The 21,258-nt window shown below is 41.9% G+C and overlaps 2 protein-coding genes across 4 annotated transcripts; one reads left to right on the top strand and one right to left on the bottom strand.

Moving 5' to 3' along the window:
• Positions 1-6,314: 6,314 nt before the first annotated feature.
• SARAF (store-operated calcium entry associated regulatory factor) lies at positions 6,315-15,096 on the bottom strand. Of its 2 annotated transcripts, none has more exons than XM_071807805.1 (6): positions 14,950-15,096; positions 14,332-14,507; positions 12,848-13,238; positions 9,725-9,830; positions 8,751-8,869; positions 6,315-8,303 (listed from the first exon to the last, which is right to left on the bottom strand). In XM_071807805.1, exons 1-6 carry the CDS (start codon positions 15,077-15,079, stop codon positions 8,278-8,280), a joined length of 948 nt encoding a protein of 315 aa, XP_071663906.1. In that variant the 5' UTR covers positions 15,080-15,096; the 3' UTR covers positions 6,315-8,277. The 2 variants fall into 2 exon arrangements, with proteins under 2 accessions (XP_071663906.1, XP_065693653.1); XM_065837581.2 differs by having other exon boundaries at positions 9,725-9,833; positions 14,950-15,094.
• Positions 15,097-15,153: 57 nt separating this feature from the next.
• LEPROTL1 (leptin receptor overlapping transcript like 1) lies at positions 15,154-20,861 on the top strand. 2 transcript variants are annotated; one of them, XM_065837770.2, is made up of 4 exons: positions 15,249-15,413; positions 15,837-15,912; positions 17,202-17,388; positions 18,440-20,861. In XM_065837770.2, exons 1-4 carry the CDS (start codon positions 15,398-15,400, stop codon positions 18,554-18,556), a joined length of 396 nt encoding a protein of 131 aa, XP_065693842.1. In that variant the 5' UTR covers positions 15,249-15,397; the 3' UTR covers positions 18,557-20,861. The 2 variants fall into 2 exon arrangements, with proteins under 2 accessions (XP_071663910.1, XP_065693842.1); XM_071807809.1 differs by lacking the exon at positions 17,202-17,388 and having other exon boundaries at positions 15,154-15,413.
• The last annotated feature ends 397 nt before the right edge of the window (positions 20,862-21,258 follow it).

Here is a 21,258-nt window from a genome sequence, read left to right as displayed (position 1 = left end):
GGGAAAGCCGCACAGGGCAGGACACCCATTTACCGGCTGGACAAAGCCCCCAACGGTGTTTGCGCCTTTCTGGTCCCAGGGCAAATCGTGGGGTTGTAGCATAGTTTCAACAGTTTTCACTGATGCAGCCGCACCAGTACAATACTAGCTAATGCCCAGATTTGAGCAAGTCCTAAATTTTTTTTTTTAAATATTGAAAATTCAGTGCTCTGACCCGAGAAAACATCTTTTCTATGTTTGTTTGTTTTAAATTTTCTTTTGTTTTTTTTTTTCACCGGGGAAAAAACAAAACAACCCAAAATGATAGTTCTCAATAACAGCCCTCACTTTGTCGATTGACCTAGAAGGTCAGTCCAGTCTCAAACCCCAGTTGTCAATGTCTCCCTGTTCATGCTTTTCTTTAGAAAGAACATGGGGTTGCGCAGAGTATCTCCGCAGCTCATGTCCGACTAACAAAACTCTGCCCACAAAGTGAGAAAGGAACCGGAAAAACCGCATCCCACCCATCCCCGCAGGGCAATCCCTGTCCCCAGCCTTTTGTCTGGGGACCCAGCAGTACTGGGATTGTGTTTTGCTGGGGGGATATAGTGCCCGTCACCATCGGTTTCTTCTCCCGGTCTGGACTGGGGCTCTCAGCCACTACTGCAGAATAGGAAAATCATGCCAGTCCTGTTAACTCTCCCCTTGCCAGCCAGCCCGCTCCGACACCTCCTCTGGGATAGATGCAGTTGTCATTTCAACTCGGTGACCTTCCGTAGCAAGGCAAATTGTTTGGGAAAAAGTACACTGGAAAAGCTTATTGAAGAAAAATAGTGAGAAAAAAGCAAAATACAAGCTCTGTTTCATGCTAATAAAAGATATTTCTCCTCCCTACAGTTCTCACCAGGCTTATAAAAGCAGACTGCTATGGCTAAAAGAGGCTCCTACAACATGCCTGTCTTGGGTGGAAATGTGAACTAGTGTAGTGACATTTTATTTGTCAAGATCTATGAGATCTTAAGATCTATGTTCTGTAGATCTAGACATTATGTGGCCACTGCAACGTAGCACAGACTACAGCTCCATCTCTTGAAAAGCAAATGAAGTATTTAATAATTGGCTTTTTGTTCAGTAAAAATGTTGACTCTACTTTTTCTCCTGATTTCAGTGGGAAATCAAGCCACTCATTGAGATGGAATAATGTGGATTTTATTTCATCATCTAAATCTTGACATTAATGTCTTGTGCACAAACTTTCCAAGGAGACAGGTAATAATGCCTTCGTCCAGATCTTTGAAAAATTAACTTGTTTAGCAGTCTTGTCTGCAAAGTGTGAAGGCACAAAGGTTTGAATGCAATAAGGCCAACTGTGTGTTCAAATAATTGGTCTAACAGCAATGCTGAATAAGGGGGTGACAACTATTGTAACTTTATTATGAAGTTTGGTCTACATTTAAATGTTCTGCCAAGAACATCTATTGGGACAGGAATACAAAATACCCATGATCTTCTCTCCTTCCACCTGCACCAGCAAAAGCACTAGTGCAATTACAGGTACGCTGTTTGCAGAATTGGAGTACACTGTATTGGGAAAAGTGCTTTTCAGCTAGCGTTACCTTTCTGTACTAGGAGGCTGTGCCAGGTGACTGGTCCTCATAGGTAAGAATGTAGGAGCTGTCATTCTGCCCCCAAGGAAAGCTTTGCCTACCCCAGTATCCTGACCGATGGGCACCATTAACCCCTTCTGCTTCTGGAATTAAAGATCTGGTGATTTTTGACCCAGAAATCACACAATGGCTCAATCACTAATGTGCTGACTTTGTGAAAAATTGCCTAATCCTTTCCATCTCGTGTTTGTTTGTGGCCTTTTAAACATGCTGCAGTAAGGAGTTTCATAAACCAGAGGGCTTGTATTTTGAGGTGCATGTGTGTCTTAGCTGGCAAGATTGTGAAAATGTGTAGTTAGGCCATAGATTTGGGAAGAGAGGAACAGCTGGACGCAGCAGCTGAATGCATGCACTGTCTTCAGAAGCCACATGCAGGCTGGGGGATGCAGCTCCTTTAGTGTGCTGCAACCACGGAGCACAAGAACACCCTCCAGTATGTCAGCTGGCATCACCAGAGAATCCCACATCTATTTTCAAAGGTCTCTGTTGCTGACCATTTCTTACCCTTCCTTCGTCATTCCGGGGCATGAAACATTCCTGCAGCTCAGCTGTCCTTCTGGGCCTCTCCTGCCATGCTGTCCAAAGGTCAAATACAACGTTCCTGCACCCAGAGCCTCTTGGCTTGGAGGTCTGCCAAGCTGAGGCTAAGTGGTAGCACTCATTGCTTCATGAGGCCTCTCAGGTGCATGAGCAAACAAAGACTGGAGAGGAACAGATGCCTCAGTAGCACAATCAGGCTAGAAACACTCACTGGCTCCTGTCTGGGACTCCTTGCTCTCCCCAGGCTATTGCTGTTGGAGGTGGTTTGTGTTGTGTTTCTCCCTCAGCTGCTGCAGAAATTTCTGTTTCTCCATTATGCCCAAAGCAGCTTTGCAATGTAAAAGTATCTGTCCAAACCCTAATTTCTCTTTAGCAGCTGGATCAACTGATTCAAAGGGAATGTATTAATATCTTGGGTACAACTGGATTACTTGATTCAAATGTGGTCTTCCTCTCATTGCTTATGTTTGTGCTGTTTCAGTTTTATACACATTCACTTAGTTACAGCCTAATCCCCAGCTTCTTGTTAAAAAGGAAATAAATCCTTTCACCTGTTATGAAGGAGAGCATGTAGAATTAACCTACCAAGCTTGCCAAGAGTCCAGTCCCACTGCCTTGTGACCCAGGTTGGCTGGCTTTCTTATAGTCACAATGAAGACATGGGATTTGCCTACATAAGAAAAACAGCACTTCACTGCTGACAGCAGGTGTCAGCAGCAGATGACAATTTGTGTTGAATAGCATCTCCTTGACCCAAAGGCAAAGACATAAACAACTTTTTGAGATGTTTCAGCCTATTTTGATTTTGACCTCAATTTCAGAAACAGCACAGGTCAGTTTGTTTCTGTCTAAGCTTACAACCACATGAGCTTCTGCACTGAAGTAACTTCACTCGTTCCTGCTACCAATTCTTTGGAAGCTGTGTATCAAACCACAGAGAGCCTCAAACAGGTCTGACTTTATTGAATGTCAAGCCTGTTAGAGTTCTAAGTCTCCCACTCTTGCTGGAGTGGTGCAGAAACACTGGTGGTATTATTCAAATCCACAGCAACAATAAAGTACTCCTCCTCCTGGGAAAACAATGTCAACGAAGTATTCCCAGGATGAAGGTCAGCTCTGCAAAGTTGCTTCACCTCCAACATTTTATCTACTTTCATTATGCTTTTTCATTTTTTCTTTTTCCCCTCACCCATAATTGTCTTCTGCTCATTTAAGCAGATGTGATGCATTTGCAGTTGCTAAATGACAGGAAAATGACTACAGGAGTTGACTGGGGGATTCATAACTCCCATTACTCATCAGCAGCAGAAGATTGCTGGAAATTCCAGTGCTGCCTCAATAAATACCCACATACTGATAACAAGGACACAGGAGGCCTACAGAAGATGACTAGCAGGGACCAGGAACCCAAGGGCAAGGGAAGTCAAGGCAAATCCAGTAAATGAGCAAAAATTCCCTGTGTGATAATTCAAGAGAACCTGGTCTTTAAGCTGACAGCGATTTTTCTCCATACAGCTTCACAGTGGACAGTTTCAAGACTGAATTGGGCTGAGACAGTCCTCAGAGCAAAAGGTGTCACTGTGTATCACTGATAATTGCCCTTAGGACTTCTTTAGGGATGCAGGATGAAACTTTCAAGCCCAGTAAAAAAGGCTGATACAACTGAAAGCTGCCTAGTATTTCCTGCTGCTGTGCAAGAACAGCAAACAAAAGACATCGCAGGGCAAAGGCTCCACCTGCAAGCCTGGCTTTGCTAGTGCATGTGTAAACTTGCTACCCTTTATCATGCTTGCTCACTGCTCTTTCCATTTCTGGCCTTCTCAGCTCATTCCAAGACACACTGCAGTGGGAAAGAAACACAGGTGCAGAACCAAGTCCCCTTTCTTGTGCTTGGCACTAGCCTTGTGGCATTTTCAGAAGCAGCTGATAACTGTAAACATACATCTACCTGCAGGATTTGCAATGGCATGCCTGCAGAGCGGCTAAATGAGCACATGCTAGGCCAGCTTCCTGCTTACACAAGTCTTAGTCATTGCTAAGGTAGGACGGAGAGGATGTTTTCAGGTCTTCTCCATGCTGCCATTTCACCAGTCTGCTCCAGTCCCCAGCTGCAAATACTGCACCCTTGACAAAAATTCTTCTTGGGCAGAAGATTGAAAAAAGTTATTTTCACAGACATCCAGCCCAAAGAGGTCAATTTGCAGCCTGACAGTTTGCTCCCTTGACTTCATCTCAATCTACTCCAGCCATTCCTAGCTCAATGTACTTTTTGCAAGTGCTTGTCATTTCCTTACTGAAAAAAACATTGACACTCAGCAAGAACAGAGAGAACTGTAAGACAGTGGGAGATAAGAAATACAGGCCACAAAAGGAGTCTGCTGATTATTTTCATTAGCAGTGGCAAAACACAGCTGCAATAGAAAGGGAAAAGTCTGAAAGCTAAAACTACTGTAGCTGGACACAGTATTGGGAAAGCAAGAGAATCAGCTGCAGAAGAACATTTCAGCAGAATATGCTGAAGGGATTTGGAGCCCCTTCCAGACAGCACTTAACCCTGAACAGCCCCAATAGGTAGGGAAGGAGAACAAGGGACCTGACAATAAATTTCAGTACACAAAATGAGAGAATAGTACTGTTTGTTGGTACAGACTGAATCTCCAGGAGAGGGGTTTGGGAAGGATTTTTTTTTTTTGGTGGTGGCTTTGCTCATATAGTTTAGTTTGGAGGCAGCTGGGCTGTTTCTGTACCAGAATTACTGGTTGATAGGTACTCTGAAAATATTAAAAACTAACATCAATTTGCTTTACTAAAGAGGGAGAAATATAACACTTGCAGTTGATGCTAAGTGGACAGTCTGCGTACAAATACTGCATTTGCAGCTTTTAGATGACTGTGCAGGCAGGCATCGCTTGCTACTTTATTCTGGCAATTTTTCTGTGCAACAACTCCTAGTACTGGAAATGGTGCTGCCTGGCTTAATTTCCCTTTTGGAACATAGTGATATAAAGCAGTGATGATACAAAAAAAATATATATTAAAAAAACCCACAATGCCAAACATCAAAACAAAACATACCATCTCACCTGGCTAGTAAGTCTAACACACACCTTGCACCCAGAGAAAAAAGCAAGATTCATAGCATGACAGTCTGTAGAGCCAGCCAAGATCTGACCTGAGAGTTGAGTCACAAGACAGACTGGCATAGAGAAAGACTTATCTCTATTCATCTTTTATTCTTTCATCACATGCTTCAGGGGAAGTCAGCTGTAAAAACAGGAGATTCGTTCCTGTAATGAGCTTTAGCTTTGTGTGAGGGTGTAAGCCATGTCGGAGTATAAGCAGAACTAGTCCGTGGTGCCAAGTAGAATTGCAATTACCCTACAACAGCATTTAACGGTTTAAACATTTACATATGCCTTGCAACTATGAAGTTGCTGTGAAGATGCTGCCAAAACCCTGTCCAGGAGCAAAAAGGAAGACTCAGATCTTCCAGATCAGATGTTCAGGAAGGAAGCTCAAGGTCTCTCAAGTATGACCTCTAAGCTGCTCTCCACAAGTTATTTTCCTCCAGGAGCCTTCCCATCAAAGATCAAGGAAACTTTGATACTGGAATTTGCAGGCCTCAGTCTATCCCTGCATTACACTGCCAAGAAGTTGAACTGCCTCATCTGTGGGCCATGTCTCTGTTCAGCAGTGACGCTTTATAAGCAGCACATTTGTCAGCTGCTGTCACGGGGTTGAGTTTTGGTGTATCCACAACCAGGAACAGCAGCAGCAATTTTAACTTCTTTTGAAAGGTTCAGCTAATGACCTTGTAAAACCAGGAACTCACCACCATAATATAGCTGTTCTGCAGACTCAGATGTGAAACTCCAAGCTACAAGGAATCCTTCAATTCCTTACATGGTTCAGTATTTTGTTACTGAAAATCCAATACAGGAAATAACACTATTCCCAGTACCATTTTATTTTGTTGAAACAAAATACACAGCTTACCAGCCCTGCATCTAGGGGTAACAGCTGTTATTACACCACCTTGGAAGTTGATGATGAGACATTGCCAAACTTGAAAAACAGAGTGCCATCTCTGCAGGCCTCAAGATGGTGCTTTAAAGACAAAAACACTCGTTATTCATTTATTTCTTTATTTTATCAAAGGGAAGGGGAAAAAATATCCTACAAAGAGATTCCAAAACTATGGTAATTCATCATGATAAATGATAAATACAAGTTAAAACATTGTTCAAAACATTTCTTAACACATTATAATTTGAGAGCAAAGTTCAGCTTTGAACCACCCAGTTAGCAAAAATCCAGTTTCATTGTTATGTAATTAGCTGGCAAAGAAAGTATTGATTCTGACAAGTTTCAACTTGAATACACTTCGAAATAAGTAAAAACTCCACATTTAAAATACATGATTTTGCTATGTTGGGTCAAAAATATAAGATTTATCACATACTTTTCCTCATAAAAGGTAAGACTTCCTAACAGGCCAACAGTTACAGTCTTTGTCATTTCTCTGCTTTCTAGGTTGATCAAGCAGGCTATTAATAAAGGTGTTTCCCCCTCCAATCCTCAAGTGGTTCTGAGAAGCAAACAACTACTTTATCCTCAAGCTACCAATTTTATCAAGATTTTCACATTTTCAGCACAAGTTCTACACTTTTTTTGGTAGGTTCTGTTGACTTCTTGTTTACACCATGGAAAAGCTGTGCACATCCACACACCTCTAAGCTGTATTAGGACGGCCTCTGGATAAAACCTGGTTGTTAACCAGCCGATTTTTCACTTTCCCCCTCTCTCCTCCCCGACAATCCTGAGACATTTCTGTTTTTTCAACAATGCCTCTCGCAAGTCACAGCAAATCACACAAGAACTATGTGACACTTCTCAGAGCCCCAAAAATATCACCACAAAACAAAGCAAGGCCTCTCTGCTCCCCACTCTTTGACAATATTTTGTTTTTAAAAAGTACATTTGGGAAAGTTGACATCCCATTAGGTATCAATCCCAAATTGACACCCCATTCCATTTAAAATTAAAAATTTCCTTTTCTGCTTAGTTCCAGGGCCTGCTACATTCTAGAGATACTACCAGCATTGGATTAAGAATGCCCCCTTCCCTTTTGCAATGAGCACCTTTGGTTTACTGTGTCCTGGACGGGTCATCTAGCAGGACAGACCATTCACATCATAAGTTTTCAGAGCATTCCTAACATCTACCATTAAAATAAAAGTATGGAGACCCTATGAGGGCAAAGTGTCCATAGCCACCTGAATTTAAATGACTTCAGTCTTCCAGGAAAAAATCCAATTAGAGAAGGATTACCTTGTCTCATTTCAGGTTGTTTTATTTTTCATAATTTATACACAAAATCCCCCAGGTTTGCACAGCCACTTGTATAAATCCTAAAACATAAAGCGTCCCCAGATCTGCAAATTTTGCCTCCAATAGTCACATAGCACAGATACAAACATTATATTAATGTTAGTCTCTCTCTTGTTTTGTTCTTTTCCACTAAGGAAAAACCCCAGCATCCATCTGAGTAGCCGATTGCACTTACAGTAACGTTCACATGAATTTTACAAAGACAAAAAAAGTAGCTTTGATGAACACCCCCCCCTTAAATATCAGGTGCATTCCACACGAGGCCTTTTAGATGCTGGACCACCAAGAAAAAAAAAAAAAAAAAAAGAGAACAAAAGCTCAGAAATTCTGGATTAAATGGAACTGAACCCAGAACATGAGTAAGCTACTTGCTTTGAAAATCTGGCAAGGCTACCATTGCCATAATCCCTCAAGCATAGACAGCCATACAGGCACTGTAACCTCGTCCTTCTTAACTCGGATGAGTTTATTTTGGATCTTATGAGAAGCTTCTGTTGTAAAATAGTGGATGTTCTAGCACCTGTAACACCCTAAACAAGAGTAAGAGTCTACATTTCCCTGGGGAAAGAGAAGAATTCTTTGCCTAGTCCTTCACACCTCTTCTCATATCCACTTCTGAAGCATACTACTAAAAAAACCCAAAGTGCTAACACACAAGAAGGTTTAGTTCAATCACTCATATATAGTAACATCACGGATTTCATCTTCGTTTTGTGCCCCCAAAGCCTGCAAATGAAAAAAAAAAGTGTCAGTTCTACCACATCCTTTCCACTGGGCTCTCCCCAGTTCTAAAAAGATTAAAGATAGTATATGAGGTGACTTAAACCTATTCACATAAAGTAGAACAGCAAACAACTGTTGAGCTGACTGGCCTGAAAAAATATTCTATTCTTGCAGATTAGGCAACCTGCTCCATACAAAGAAATCATGTTTGTACACTTTAGCTAGAGAAGAGCATGTGTAGGGCACACCAAAGGGGAAAGCCTTAAACTAATGCACTTTGTAGATGGAGACAAATCCAGTACTGGTGGTACCATGCCCACTGTAGGTCTCTGGGGAGTTTCATGCCCCACAATGCTCTCCTGCTTCCATAGGAAATAGAAATAAGGGACATTGTTACATGCCCACCTGTACCAAGTAGTAAAATAAAGAACACTTGCTCTTTTGCCTTACCAGAAGCAGTTCTTGTTCCTGAACTGCTGCCTTGTGTTGAATTGCTTGACTGCCCACTCATTGGAGGTGCAGCTGTGGGATCTGTCCACATACCATAATATGGAGAACATGACTGTGCTCTAATGAGAAAGAGTAGAAGGAAGGCTTCATTAGTGCCATTATGAAAAACTAAGGAATTACCATGCCAAACAACAAGAGGAGTGCGTCTCTGAGGGAAAACTGTAAGCAGGCAGTTGTTTCAAAACTGGAAATCTCCCTATTTAATGTAATTAACATGCTGAGGGAAAGGAGATCCAGTGTTGTCATAATAATGTCTGTAGACTTCCAAAAGGAAGTTAAACCTCGTTCTTCAGGATAAGCAATTCTAACAATAGCAAATGAGGAACTTTTTGCCTCCAAAATTCTGACCTTAGACTCTCTCAGACAAGAAAGTAGATTTGACATCTGAAGCTCAAATACATTTTGGCAACACCTACATCCCAGCCATGTAAGACAAAACAAAACATCCTTCTGTTCTGTTAACTCTTTAGAAAAGGTTGTATCAGTAAGACTAACATATCATGACCTTTGACTCACTGATTTGAATTACTTGCTTCTATAGATATGGAATGTTGTGCTGTTGAAATTTACAAGTAGCTATATATCTTACACTTTTTGGCACCAGCATTTTCAGGCACATAATTTCAAACAGCTAGAAAAAAAATCATAGGTGATCAAAGACTTTTAAAAGAAAAGAAGCCTAAGTTAGGAAGCTAGTTCCTTTATTTAGTCTAAAATAAATATAAAATAAACAACAAATAAGTCAGTAGCAAAAAGAAAAAACAAGTGAGAAAATAGCATTAAAGTGATGTATAACATAACCACTTTTAAGAATGTATCCCAATATCAAATGGCTAATTTCAACAATGCGAAACCCACAACTCCTTTTGCACCAACATAATGATGTTTAAAATCTGTCAGTGTGCGTATTTTACCTGTGACTGCCAGCCAAGTAGCCCAGCAAGCCTCCTGCTCCTAATCCAGTCCAAAATCCTGGTCCTGAATTGGTTGCATGATGGGAATAAGTCCCAAAGCCATTGCCTTCTTAAAATGAAAATGGAAAACATATCAGTTAGTGGCACCTAATCCTCAGCTAGCTGTTGCAACAGGACTCTCCCCTGTTAAAGATAATGAAAAATCAGACAATAAATTCCTGATATCAGTAGATTCTTGATCAAGCTTAACTTGAAAGGTTTTACAGTTCAGAAAGCAAAAAATCATATGGAAACAAATGCTAATGTTAAGAGTTTTAGGTTAAAAATTACTTTCCACACAATTTCACAGCCCTGATGTTTGCAAAACGTAGCAAAAAGTACTTTAGATTAAAAATAGAAAAAGAAATAACAAACAATCTACTTAAGTTACACAGCAAGCCAGAAACAGATGCGGCAACAGAAATCAAGTTCATAAGACCAAAGAGTGAACTAACCACTGAAACACACTGCTGCTAATCTCACTCAGAACAGCTGCACAGTTTGAGTTAACAGTGGCTCAGTCTAATGACTAACATTATTTTGTATTGTTTTTGGTAATCCTAGTCTGGTATTTGTTATCAAAAGACATGCTAACTGCAATCACATTGCAAAGTTTTTATTACACATGAGTCACAAAGCTTGACAAATAGCCTGGTGAAACTGCAAGCCTATCAAGTGGGTTGTGGGGGAAGGAAAACTGTAAATTTTTTACATGTGACCTGCATAACCTGGCATTCTGACTCAGAACCAAATGTCTTCTATTTAGAAAGAAAATGAGAAAATGCAGATCCAAAGCAGAATCATTTTCTGATCTAGAGAAAAACACAATGCAAGAATAAGTTCAACCACAGGTTTAACACATAAAGAAACATAAAAGGAAAGAACTGAAGATAACATTAGGGTTCCCTGAAACATGCCCACTTAAAGTGGACCACAGATTTTGTGTGTAAAAGTTACACAAGGCCTGGTTTGTCCTCAAACTGGTATGAATTGTTTGAAGTCATTGAAGATTAAAAAATAATTTAAATAACTAGTTGAAGTCTACATTGCATTTGATGTTGAATTTCATTTTGAATGCATTGGGAGAAAAACTCTCATTGGGATGATATACCCATTAAACCATGCTGATTTGGAAGAAAAAAAAAGTACTTAATTTACTGTAAAAATGATGTTAATCAGGGAGATGAACCAATTCATTTGTTCACAAGCAGCACGGCTGAATGCTGACTCAGAAAACTGAGTCATTTTTTGTTGAAATATCTAGAGTAAACATTAAGGATCTTGTCAAACCACTAACAAGAAAAAGTAGAATTTAATGAAGACAGGCTAGCTAAACAAGTTTCACAGGACACATTGTACATGTTAAGGAGATTTAAAATGAGGCAAATTAAATATTAACAGCAGTAAGTGAACAACATTACTTTTCATTACTGTCCAGATTTTTGAAGACTAACATGTTCCTGGAACATGTGGAAATACACAGAGATATGCTTTTCCTCTGCTGCCAAAATTTAAGGCAGATACTAAATGCATGAAGTAGCATAACACTTAATATTTTCAAGCTGGCCCCACATTCAAAATGTTTTCCTCCCGATTGTTCAAAATATAAGGAGACATCATTAACACTTATTATTAAAAATGGCATAAATTAAGCCTTATATAGCTCCCAGTGTGCATTTTAAGTGTCTCAGTTTTCAGTAATGATTAGGAAAACGTATTTTCAAGTCCTTAGCCTTGCTAGATTTCAGACTCCTACAATGAAAAAATGCATTGGTGCAATTAATTGGAAAGGAACAGTCAGCACAGAAAAAAAAAAAAAATTTCTTCACTCTGTTTTGCCTATACCGAGTATGACAGAGCCCTCTGTCATTACCGGGGCTCTTAATAACTACTGTAATAACACCAGTGACAAAGTGGCATGTCCACACAATGTCATGGATGCACACGCAGCATAAGACAGACTGAAGTGTGAAATATGGAAACCAATTTGCAAAGCTACTAGTAATACAGAAGCAGAATCCTTTTAATTTTCTGCTGCAAGTACATCTGAAAGCTGCTGCACATGCCCTGCACAAGGGTATCCAAAACAATTATATTGACACCCTCTGTTGGCCAAGTGGCTTGAGCAAACCTGTACAAAAGCATTAACGAGCATTACTAAAATTTAAGCTTTTGGCTAAGTAAATTTAGTCTTTGCTATTTATTTACTTGATAGAACCCCTTCTCCATCTCACAAAAAAAAAAAAAAAAAAAAACACATTATACAATTTGTCAGAATGTAATTTGAATTCCTGTGCTGTGAGCAACTCACATGTTCAGAGAGTCAAATGTGTTGGTCAGACACCAGATGAGTAATGTTTATTTCCTTTACACACTATGACCACTTAGGAAGTGACAAAAGACATCAGTTTTCTGGGAAAAGAAAAAGAGAATCTTTTCCCAGCAGCAGCCTTGTCACTGCTTATTCAATTTCCAACTTGAGATGAAAGGCACCACAGGAGATTCAGGTGCTGCTCTTTTATGGTAGTTCACACTGTTCTCTGCTCTGGGAACCACATCTTTCAATCACTGGGACTACACTGAAGGACCTGTTAAACAGAGAAGTGGTACATGATACTCAACTCCAGCAACTCTTTGCGAATGAAATCAGGGGTCAGGTAGCTCAACAGCTGAAAGACTCTTCTGTGAAGTTTCAAAGTGCTTCCTTGGCATAAGTTTGTTTCTGCCTGTGTGAGACTATCCTCTCTTCCAGATCACTTATGAAAATTATTCTTCCCTGTCACAATCATCCTCTTTCACAGAGTATGAAAGGAAGGCTTGCAGAGCATGGGAAGATGGATTTTTCAACGGTTCAAATGGCAGCTTGCTGCACAGTCTGCCCTGAGAGCCTGTGGGAAACTAAGTTCTTATTTTCACTTTTGAACAAAGAACAGGATGCAAAGCTGGCTGCAGGCTCTGCAGCCACTTCAGCACAGTCAACTGTCATCGCACTGGTTTTAAGTCTATCACACCTGCACTCACCACAGACAAAACAGCACAACCCTGCTTGCTCTTTTGAGTACTACAAATGGCTTTGAGCCCTACCTGTGAAGCTGGACTTAAAACCAGGAGGAGGTGGTGCCTGCTGGCTCTGCCAGAACGGTCTAGTGAATCCATCACTGTCACCAAAACTCTGCTGAGGCTGCTGGTTACTGAGGAAGAGCTTGTACACTCCAAAAGCAAGAACCAGGAGAACAATTATAACAATTGCTCCAGCACCAGAATCTGAAGAATCCTTCCATGACTGATAATAGCTAGAGCCAAAGCTTCCATAGTTCTTCACTTTCCTTTCACCTTCCTCAGTCAGCTCCAGCCTGAAGAGCAAACTACAGGAGCCTCTTAAGATGTAGGGATCATCAGGATAATTGTAGCCTTCACAGCTTACTTCAATTTGTCCAAAATGGTAGGTATTTTCCAAGTCTGCTTTGCACTGCCACTGAAAAAATAAACACAACACAAAATAAAACCTACTGCTCCAGAGATGAAAACACCTGTCTGATTCCCCAAATACACTCTGAGATAAAGCTGATTTTGTGTTTCTTCACTGAGCAGAAGTATCCCTTCTTTTCAAGTATCCCTTCTTTTCAAGTATCCCTCCTTTTCATATATGAATACTTCTAAAAATAACCTGTACCCTGTGCAAAAGCTACTTAATAAACACCTGTCCCATGTAAACTGGATGGTAGTTATAAAAATATAACATGGAAACCTGGAACCCAGTGCACCTGATTCTATTTATATCCACACAGAAATCAAAAATTTGGGACAGACATCATTAAGAATTCACATATAACACTTAACAATCAGATTGTGATTCTGCAGTTGAATATTTGCAGATTTCTCAGTCACACGTTTCATTGAAGTATCTGAACTCAGGTATCACCCCAACCACAAGTGACATGTTTTGGAGAAAAAAAAAAAAAATTTTCTAACATAATTATTCAGGACAGCAGTATCAACTGCCAATTTAAATTTGTCTGCACTTTTACAACACTGTATCAGCTTTAACAATTATCTTCAGCCTTGATTCCTGGTTAGTCTATTGGCAGAAGCATAGGTAACAGCTAACAAAACAGAAATACATTACTATTCACTGGCATACTAACGTGCAAGAGAAAGTAATGTAAGTCTGAATTGTTTTTTACAAGGTAGAGCTGAAGTGATGCAAATATTTTTAGCCCTTTCTAGTCTAAAAATGGGAAATCCACGCAGTGATATCAAAGCAAGACCATCCTCAAGGGTTCACAAAAGTTTGATTTTATAAACTCAGGCACCATTTCAATTAAAAACAATTAAGGTTTGCTACACAGTGTTTTTTACATTAGAACCTTAAGGGACAGTTCAAAGATATACTTACAGTAGGTTCTAGAAAACCCAACCCCTAAAAGTTTAAGCTTTGTTAAAGGTCCTCTAACAAAAAGCAAACTGAACTGTCACCCAGCCCTCTACTCTTTTCTCCTTCAGAAGTTAGTCAGAGGGAAGATTATTTCATCACACGTTTAACAATATAACAATTTTTAAACGGTTACCTGTACATCATAGCCATCCCAGCCTTTGTTGTAACACTGAACCACCTCAGGGACGCGGGAACACCCTGCAGTGCCTCCCGTGCACTGCAGCTGCGGGACGGCCGGTGTCCGCCGGGACGCCGTAAACTGGTCTCTGCGGAGAGTGAGCGCCTGCACCTCCCGCAGCAAGACCCTCCCTGCAACAGTCAGTACAAGGGTCAGCGTTCGTCCAGACACAGGGGCCTCCTTGCAGGAAAATACCGCCAATACAAAGGCCTCAGGAGTGCGCTTCAAGCCTTAAGAAGCACCAGACGGGCCGAGGGGAACGCGGCAGTTTCCCGTTTCCTTGGAGAGGGCTCTGGGCCGTTCCCCCCAGGGCACATAACCGCCACTAACCACGCAGCAGGATGACTGCTGCGGCGCATGCCGACTGAAAGGCAGCCCAAACCAAAACGCGTCCCTGGCGCGAGCCCCGGAGCGCTCCCTCGTCTGCCGCCCACCGTCAGCACCGCAAACCGCTCCGCACCAAGAGACCGCGGCCGTGCCCCCGCCTCGGTGACCGGAGGGACAGCTGAGGGGCTCGAGGCTCCTCCAGCCACGAGGGCCTCAGGAAGGCAACCCCAGCCCCACGGGTCTCACCCGGCTGGTCCCAGCCCCGCGCGGGGCCCACAGCAGCACAGAGGAGGAGCAGGAAAAGCGCGGACATCCTCACAGCCGCCATGACAGCCCTAGGCTGAGTCAACCCTCTTCTTGAGGAACGGCCTCTCATTGGCTGAGCCTACCAGAGTAAATGGAGCCTGAAGAAGAGCCGCACTGCGGAGCCGCCCTGAAGCCCCGCCCCAGTAGGCAGCAGGGCCAATGGGCAGCGTGGGAGCGGCGCGCTCCGGGAAGGGGGCGGAGGTGACGCCGCGGGTCCTTCACGTGTGCACCACGTACCGCGCGTCACGTGGCCGGAGCGGCGAGTATAGCGGGCGGGACGAATTCGGCGCATGCGCGCTCGTGTCCCGGGACTGGCCTCTGGCGTGCGGTAGTTCCGCTTCTCGGCGCGTGGCACTTTGCCTGTGCGGCTCGCGGGGCGGGTGGCGCCATGGCCGGCATCAAAGGTGCGCGGGGGGCGGTGGCGGAGCGGTTGCTTTGATGGCGGCGGCGGGGAGGCCCGGCCCGCTCCCCTGGTGGGTCTGCGCAGCGCCGAGCGCACCGCCGCCTGGCGGAGGCCCTGCGGCCGCCGGTGGAGGCCCTCATAGGGAGGGGGGCGGGTAAGGGGCTGTGCGGCCCTTCTCGGGCGGGGGGACGCGGCACCAGGCGGGCCCCGCTCTGCCGGGGTTGCTATGAGAAGCGGAGCGTCCCGCGGGACTGCCCGCCCTGTCGCCCCTCGGGGAGCTCTGCCGCCCAGGGGTCAGCGGCCCGTCCCGCCCGGGGGCTCTCGCTGTGGCGGGGCTTTGGCCGCGCTATGTGGAGCTTGTGGTGGGTGTTTTACACGGTGTGTTGGTACCTTCATCTGCTGCCGGTTTGTGTTCTCCTTGTAGCCCTGATCAGCCTGTCCTTTGGGGGAGCAGTCGGACTGATGTTCCTGATGCTTGGATGTGCCCTTCCCCAGTACAAGTAATGTGCAATCTCTTCTTGTGCTTCCTTTTTGCATGTCTGTTACTTCAGAGTAGTTTGGCTTTCATAATTATGGACTGATAAGTCCTCTGTGTGTAGGAAGGGTTTGGGTTTTTGCTTTTTTGTGTGTGTGTGTGGTTTCAAAAGATTGGGGTGGGAAAAAAGGCCAACCAGGAGTTAATTAATTCAGCATAAAACTGAAGGCAACAAAAGCTAAATTACTAGGCCTGAATGCAAACTGTTAAAGAAAGCATTTTCCTAATATATCTCCAGTATTGTCCCTCTGTGGCTGATAAGCAGGTAGCATCTCATGCAGAGACCAAGTATCAATTGGGAGGGAGGTGTGTGCATTTTCTTTGGCTACTTGGTGGTGACTGGGCTGTTGGTGGCTCTCGGGTGGACCATCGACTGTGTAGCACGCCCGGTAATGTAGCGTCTGGAGTAACTGCAGCTGCTACCTGTCCTTCCAGTGCCTTCATTCCTTTCTTTGTTTCCAGGAACTATGAAGCAACTGCTGACTTTACAGAAAGTATTTTAAATCAAATTATTTAATGTCAAATATATATCAAATATCATGTTGATAGCTCTTCTATTAGTGGTTGCAAATTGTGTTTTTCTACATGTATGAGTAGCTTTCTTATGCCAGCTCTTTTTTGTTACAAAACCAGGGCTGTTGACACAAACCCTTAGGAGGGGAGATCATTACACAGTCACCTGTCCAACAATGCAATAAAAGTTCATTGAAACAATGTGCAGCTGCATTGGGGTGTCTGAGTAATCTAGCAATAAAAGAAAATGTTGCCAATATGATAGTGTACTTTTTGTAGGTTTTTGTTAGTTATGTTCAGACTAAAAAAAAAGTCTTGGTGCCCCATGGCAGCTGAGTATCGGCTGAGAAGAATACTCTGTTCCATGTATGTGTGCTGAAACTTGTGGGCAAAATAACGTGAGGGCTCTACAAAGATATCTCTGCAATTCTTGAGTAAAACTGACAAGTTAAACTTCAAGAGTTAAGCTCATCTTGTGAGGTGGTGTTAGATTTAGGCTTGCTTAGTGAAATCTTGCTTTATGAATAACCTGTTAAGGAGCTCTCTGCTGCCACTGCTGAGGTCAGCTGAAGCTGCTCACAAATGTTGTCTGTTGGATTAATGTCAGCTTGTTCCAAAGCAAAGGATTTGCTTTGGCTGGGCTCATGGATGCTAGATGGGGAAAATGCCAGGCACTGATTTTACAAAGAACAGGGAGTAAATCAAGTTAACTTTTAACTTCTCTTCTCCTTTCTTTTTCAGCCAGTACTGGCCACTCTTTGTTCTGTTTTTTTACATCCTTTCTCCTATCCCATACTGCATAGCAAGAAGATTAGTAGATGACACAGATGCTACAAGTAATGCCTGCAAGGAGCTAGCAATATTTCTTACGACAGGCATTGTTGTCTCAGCATTTGGGCTACCAATAGTGTTTGCGAGAGCAGAACTGGTTAGTAATATTTCAATTTGTGATTTTTTTTGTTTTGTATAGAAAACTTTGTTCTTTATGTTTTTATACTGAGGGCTAAACTCTCTTGCATTAAGCAACTTTTAAAAATACATACTTAAGATGCATGCAATGGAAGCAGAATAAAAGTTCTTTTGGCAATACAAACTACTGGAAACAGAAGCATGGCAGAATGTTGTGATTGCTAATTGTTTCTTGTGGTCATGGAATACATCCCAGCAGCATATAAGCAATGAAGAGAAAACGAGGTAGAAAATAGTGTGAAAACTTAACAGGCAAGTAACCAAATACAAAAGTGCATAGAATACTTTGAAGGCAATTTGTGGACTAGTTGGGCTAAAGAAACATGAATAAACAATGTGTTTTTGCAGTCGTTGTAAATGATGTTGGTTATTTTTAAACTTCTGAGTTGTCATTACATTGTTTCTGGTATATGGCTTTTCACTAAAATCCTTTAAAAGCTGACCTTGTTTATGTGAATTTCAGAGAGTACTACTAAGTGAAAAACATGGAGCCCACCTTCCTAAAATCTCTTTGGGCAAGAGCCCCTAAGCTGGTCCATTTGAATGTGCCACACCCTTTGAGCAATCCACTTCTCCTTGGAAAACATTTACCCCCTTTTTTCATACTGGGATGTCTGCTGGCATTTTGAAGGCCTGCATCCTTAAATGTCTGTTTAAAGAAGTCTTACAGCATGATTTGCGAGTATAGCTGGGCTGCAGATAAGTTTGATGCTGTTGCCTAGCCTTGCTTTACTATTCTTGGATGTTACAGAAAAGCAACTGTGCCTGCTAGCTGGCACTTTGAACACAGCCAGAAGAAACTTGCAGAGCTGCTTGGCTAACTGTGCATTGGGTGATTTTTTTTTTTTGGGGGGTAAACCCAGACTTCTTGGCCTAACAACAAATAATGAGATATCACCTTCTTGCACCTTCTTGCTGAACTTTGTCTGTAGTGTGACATTAAGATGTTACCTTTTCTTTTGTCAGTATTCAGTTCAAAATGTGTCTAACTAAATTCCCCTTGTTCACAGATTTACTGGGGCGCATGTGCACTTGTTCTTACGGGGAATACGGTCATCTTTGCCACGATCCTAGGATTTTTCTTGGTCTTTGGCAGCAATGATGACTTCAGCTGGCAGCAGTGGTGAAAGGAAGAGAACTATCACAGACATCTTATCATGCAGTGGCCATCCATACAAAGGAGAGAATGGGCAATAAAGAGGAGTAGTGTAGCAAAGCTTCTTGAGTATTCTAGATGTTCCTTTTCACCTTGTACGTTATGAGTGTACTACTGTTGCTGACAGGGTTTCTACATTTTTCTGAAATGGAGAGATGATTGATTTCATTTTTACCTATGGTATGTTTTTTAGGTGCTCTCTTGATTTAAAATTGTTATCCTTCTGCTCAGTGTTTATGTGAAGCTTTAAATTTGGAACAAGAACATTTAAATGTGGTTTCAAAGAAGATTTAAAGTGGTGTTTTTTTGTGTTTTTTTTTTTTTAAGTGTTAATACCATGTTTCAAAGTAACTTTTTTAATATGGTGATTAAATTATATACAAGCTGAACCGAAGTACATGATTGGGCACCACCATTGTCACTTACCAGATAGATTGTTGCTGTATTTTAGCAGAAGCAAGGCAAGGTGGGGAGTACCAGTTGCAAATTTTTCTTTTGCCCTTATCTAAAACTGGGTGGTGAATGTTGATAGCCTTCATTTCAGGGGAAGGCTGAGGAGAGTTACTGGGAGAAGTCCTAAATTTTAACACCACTAGCACTTTTACTTGCTTTATCAATTCTTGTGTGGATGTGACATTAAAATACACTGTAAATGTATTGATGCGATGACATACAAAACTAAATCGTATTGTAGGGGAAGGGAAAATGATGTTTAAATTCAATTTTTTAGAAAAATATCTTTTGAACTCTATTTATAAGTATTGTATGGTTTTGAACTTCTGTGTCAGCTTTTTACCACAAAGATGGTAAAATGTTCATTTATGGAACTACTGGTCTGTGTTAATTTGAAGCATATACAAAGCTCTTTCCTCCCTGCCCTTTATAATTTATTTTATACATAGTAGATATATATATAAAAAATAAATCAGCCTTTCAAATGTAGATTAAAACTTTGTTAAACTTAAGAATTTTTTTCCCCTTCACACAAAGCAGTTGAGGCATGACTTCTTTGGAAGTCACTGGCTGAACTGATTTCACTGACGTTTTAAGTTGTTATCAGTTAGTAAGATTTAATGTTATGTCTGTAACTGTAGCTTGTGTTATGTAAGATTGCACATGGAGCTTCACATAGCTAAGACAAGTTTGCTGCATACCTCTCAATTGTCTGAATTTTACATGTAAAGAAATCTGCTGTTAGACATTCCATCATGGGATGGTTGATGAGTGCCAGTTAACCAGGTGTGAGTGTATCATGTGCAGTGATGAACTTGACCAGACATAATTCTAGACTATATTTTTGTTCAACTCTTTATGAAAAGTCTAGGAAACTTCCTGTGCATAATTAGAAGCTGACGATTGCTTGCATCTTTCTTAGCAGTGGAGCAGTATGAAAAGGCACAGAATTGCAGGTCTTTGTTGTAGTATTTGTGCACAGATGTAAACAGAGTATAAAGCTGGAATATTTGAAGTCAGTGACAGTAGTTATGTGAAACACTTAAGGAACTTACACCAGAAGGTGGGGGCAGCAGGGAGGTCGCTACCCACACACGCTGCTCTGCTGATGTCATCCTGTGTGTAAAATTGATCCATTTTATCTGTACTGGTAGAGGAACAAACAGTTGCCAAGACCGCAGCACAGAAGCTGGTCTATAGCAGATGGTCTTTCAGCCGTAAGTGCTTTGCCAGGCTGCCTGCAGTGGTGACCTATGCAGGTGTGTGAGGGCTGTGGAATCATTCGTTTCATCACCTTTTTCAGAGAGATTCCTGCATCCCTGTCCCCATCACAACGGATAGTTTGGAAAATCTTCCAAACCTGTGGCTAGATGTGCAGCGTTGTGCAGCCCTTGTGAAGGAGGAACGCTCAGGACTTCTACAAAGTCTTTTAAACTCTTACCAACTTTTTTTTTTTTTTTTTTTTTGGTCAGGAACTGTTTTCTTTTTCATTCCTGTGCCGCTAAGCCTGTTGATCAATGTGATGCTACTTTCTAGATCACTGGCCATAAAGCTGACTGTATATGTATTTGTGGTGCATTTTTTTTGTATATTAATTGCATTACAGTGTTACCTACTTTTGCTTGCACACCGAGTATGTGCAGTATTGCTCTGTTCCATGGCCTTGACACTTGAGAGATATGGTCTTTCCATATAATATGCACTGAGATAGACTTACCATCCTTCTAGAGGGAAAAACTTTGAATGATAAAAGGTTTTAAATAACAATCTAAATTCTGTATGTTTAATCAAAAATACTCTAATAAAAGAGTATTTTGTTTAAAGTATTGGGTTTTTTTCTTTAATGTGGTTGTCATTCCTATTGAAGTGATGCCACCAGATTACTCAATAGTCCTTAAGAGCGAGTATGTGTCCTTTACCTTGCACTACTCTCTAAAAAAAAGCTCAATCATCCAGCACTGCACTGGTTGCACTGAGCTGGCTTTGCTGGTTTTATCCTGAATCTGCAGTTTATCTTCAGTTTGTGTTTTAAGTCCAAGTTCTGATAAGTTGCACGGGGTGGGGGTTAGACTGGATATCAGGAAAAATTTCTGCATGAGGTTGTTGGGCACTGGAACAGGCTGCCCAGGGCATCCCTGAAGGGGTTTAAAAAGTAGATAGATGAGGCTCTTAGGGACATGGGATAGTGGTGGACTTGGTGGTGTTGGGTTAATGGTTGGA

This window comes from Patagioenas fasciata, chromosome 4 (genome assembly GCF_037038585.1).
Source record: "Patagioenas fasciata isolate bPatFas1 chromosome 4, bPatFas1.hap1, whole genome shotgun sequence".
Lineage (NCBI taxonomy): Eukaryota > Metazoa > Chordata > Aves > Columbiformes > Columbidae > Patagioenas > Patagioenas fasciata.
Note: the sequence above shows the minus strand (reverse complement) of the source record. Positions and strands in the feature narration are given on the sequence as shown.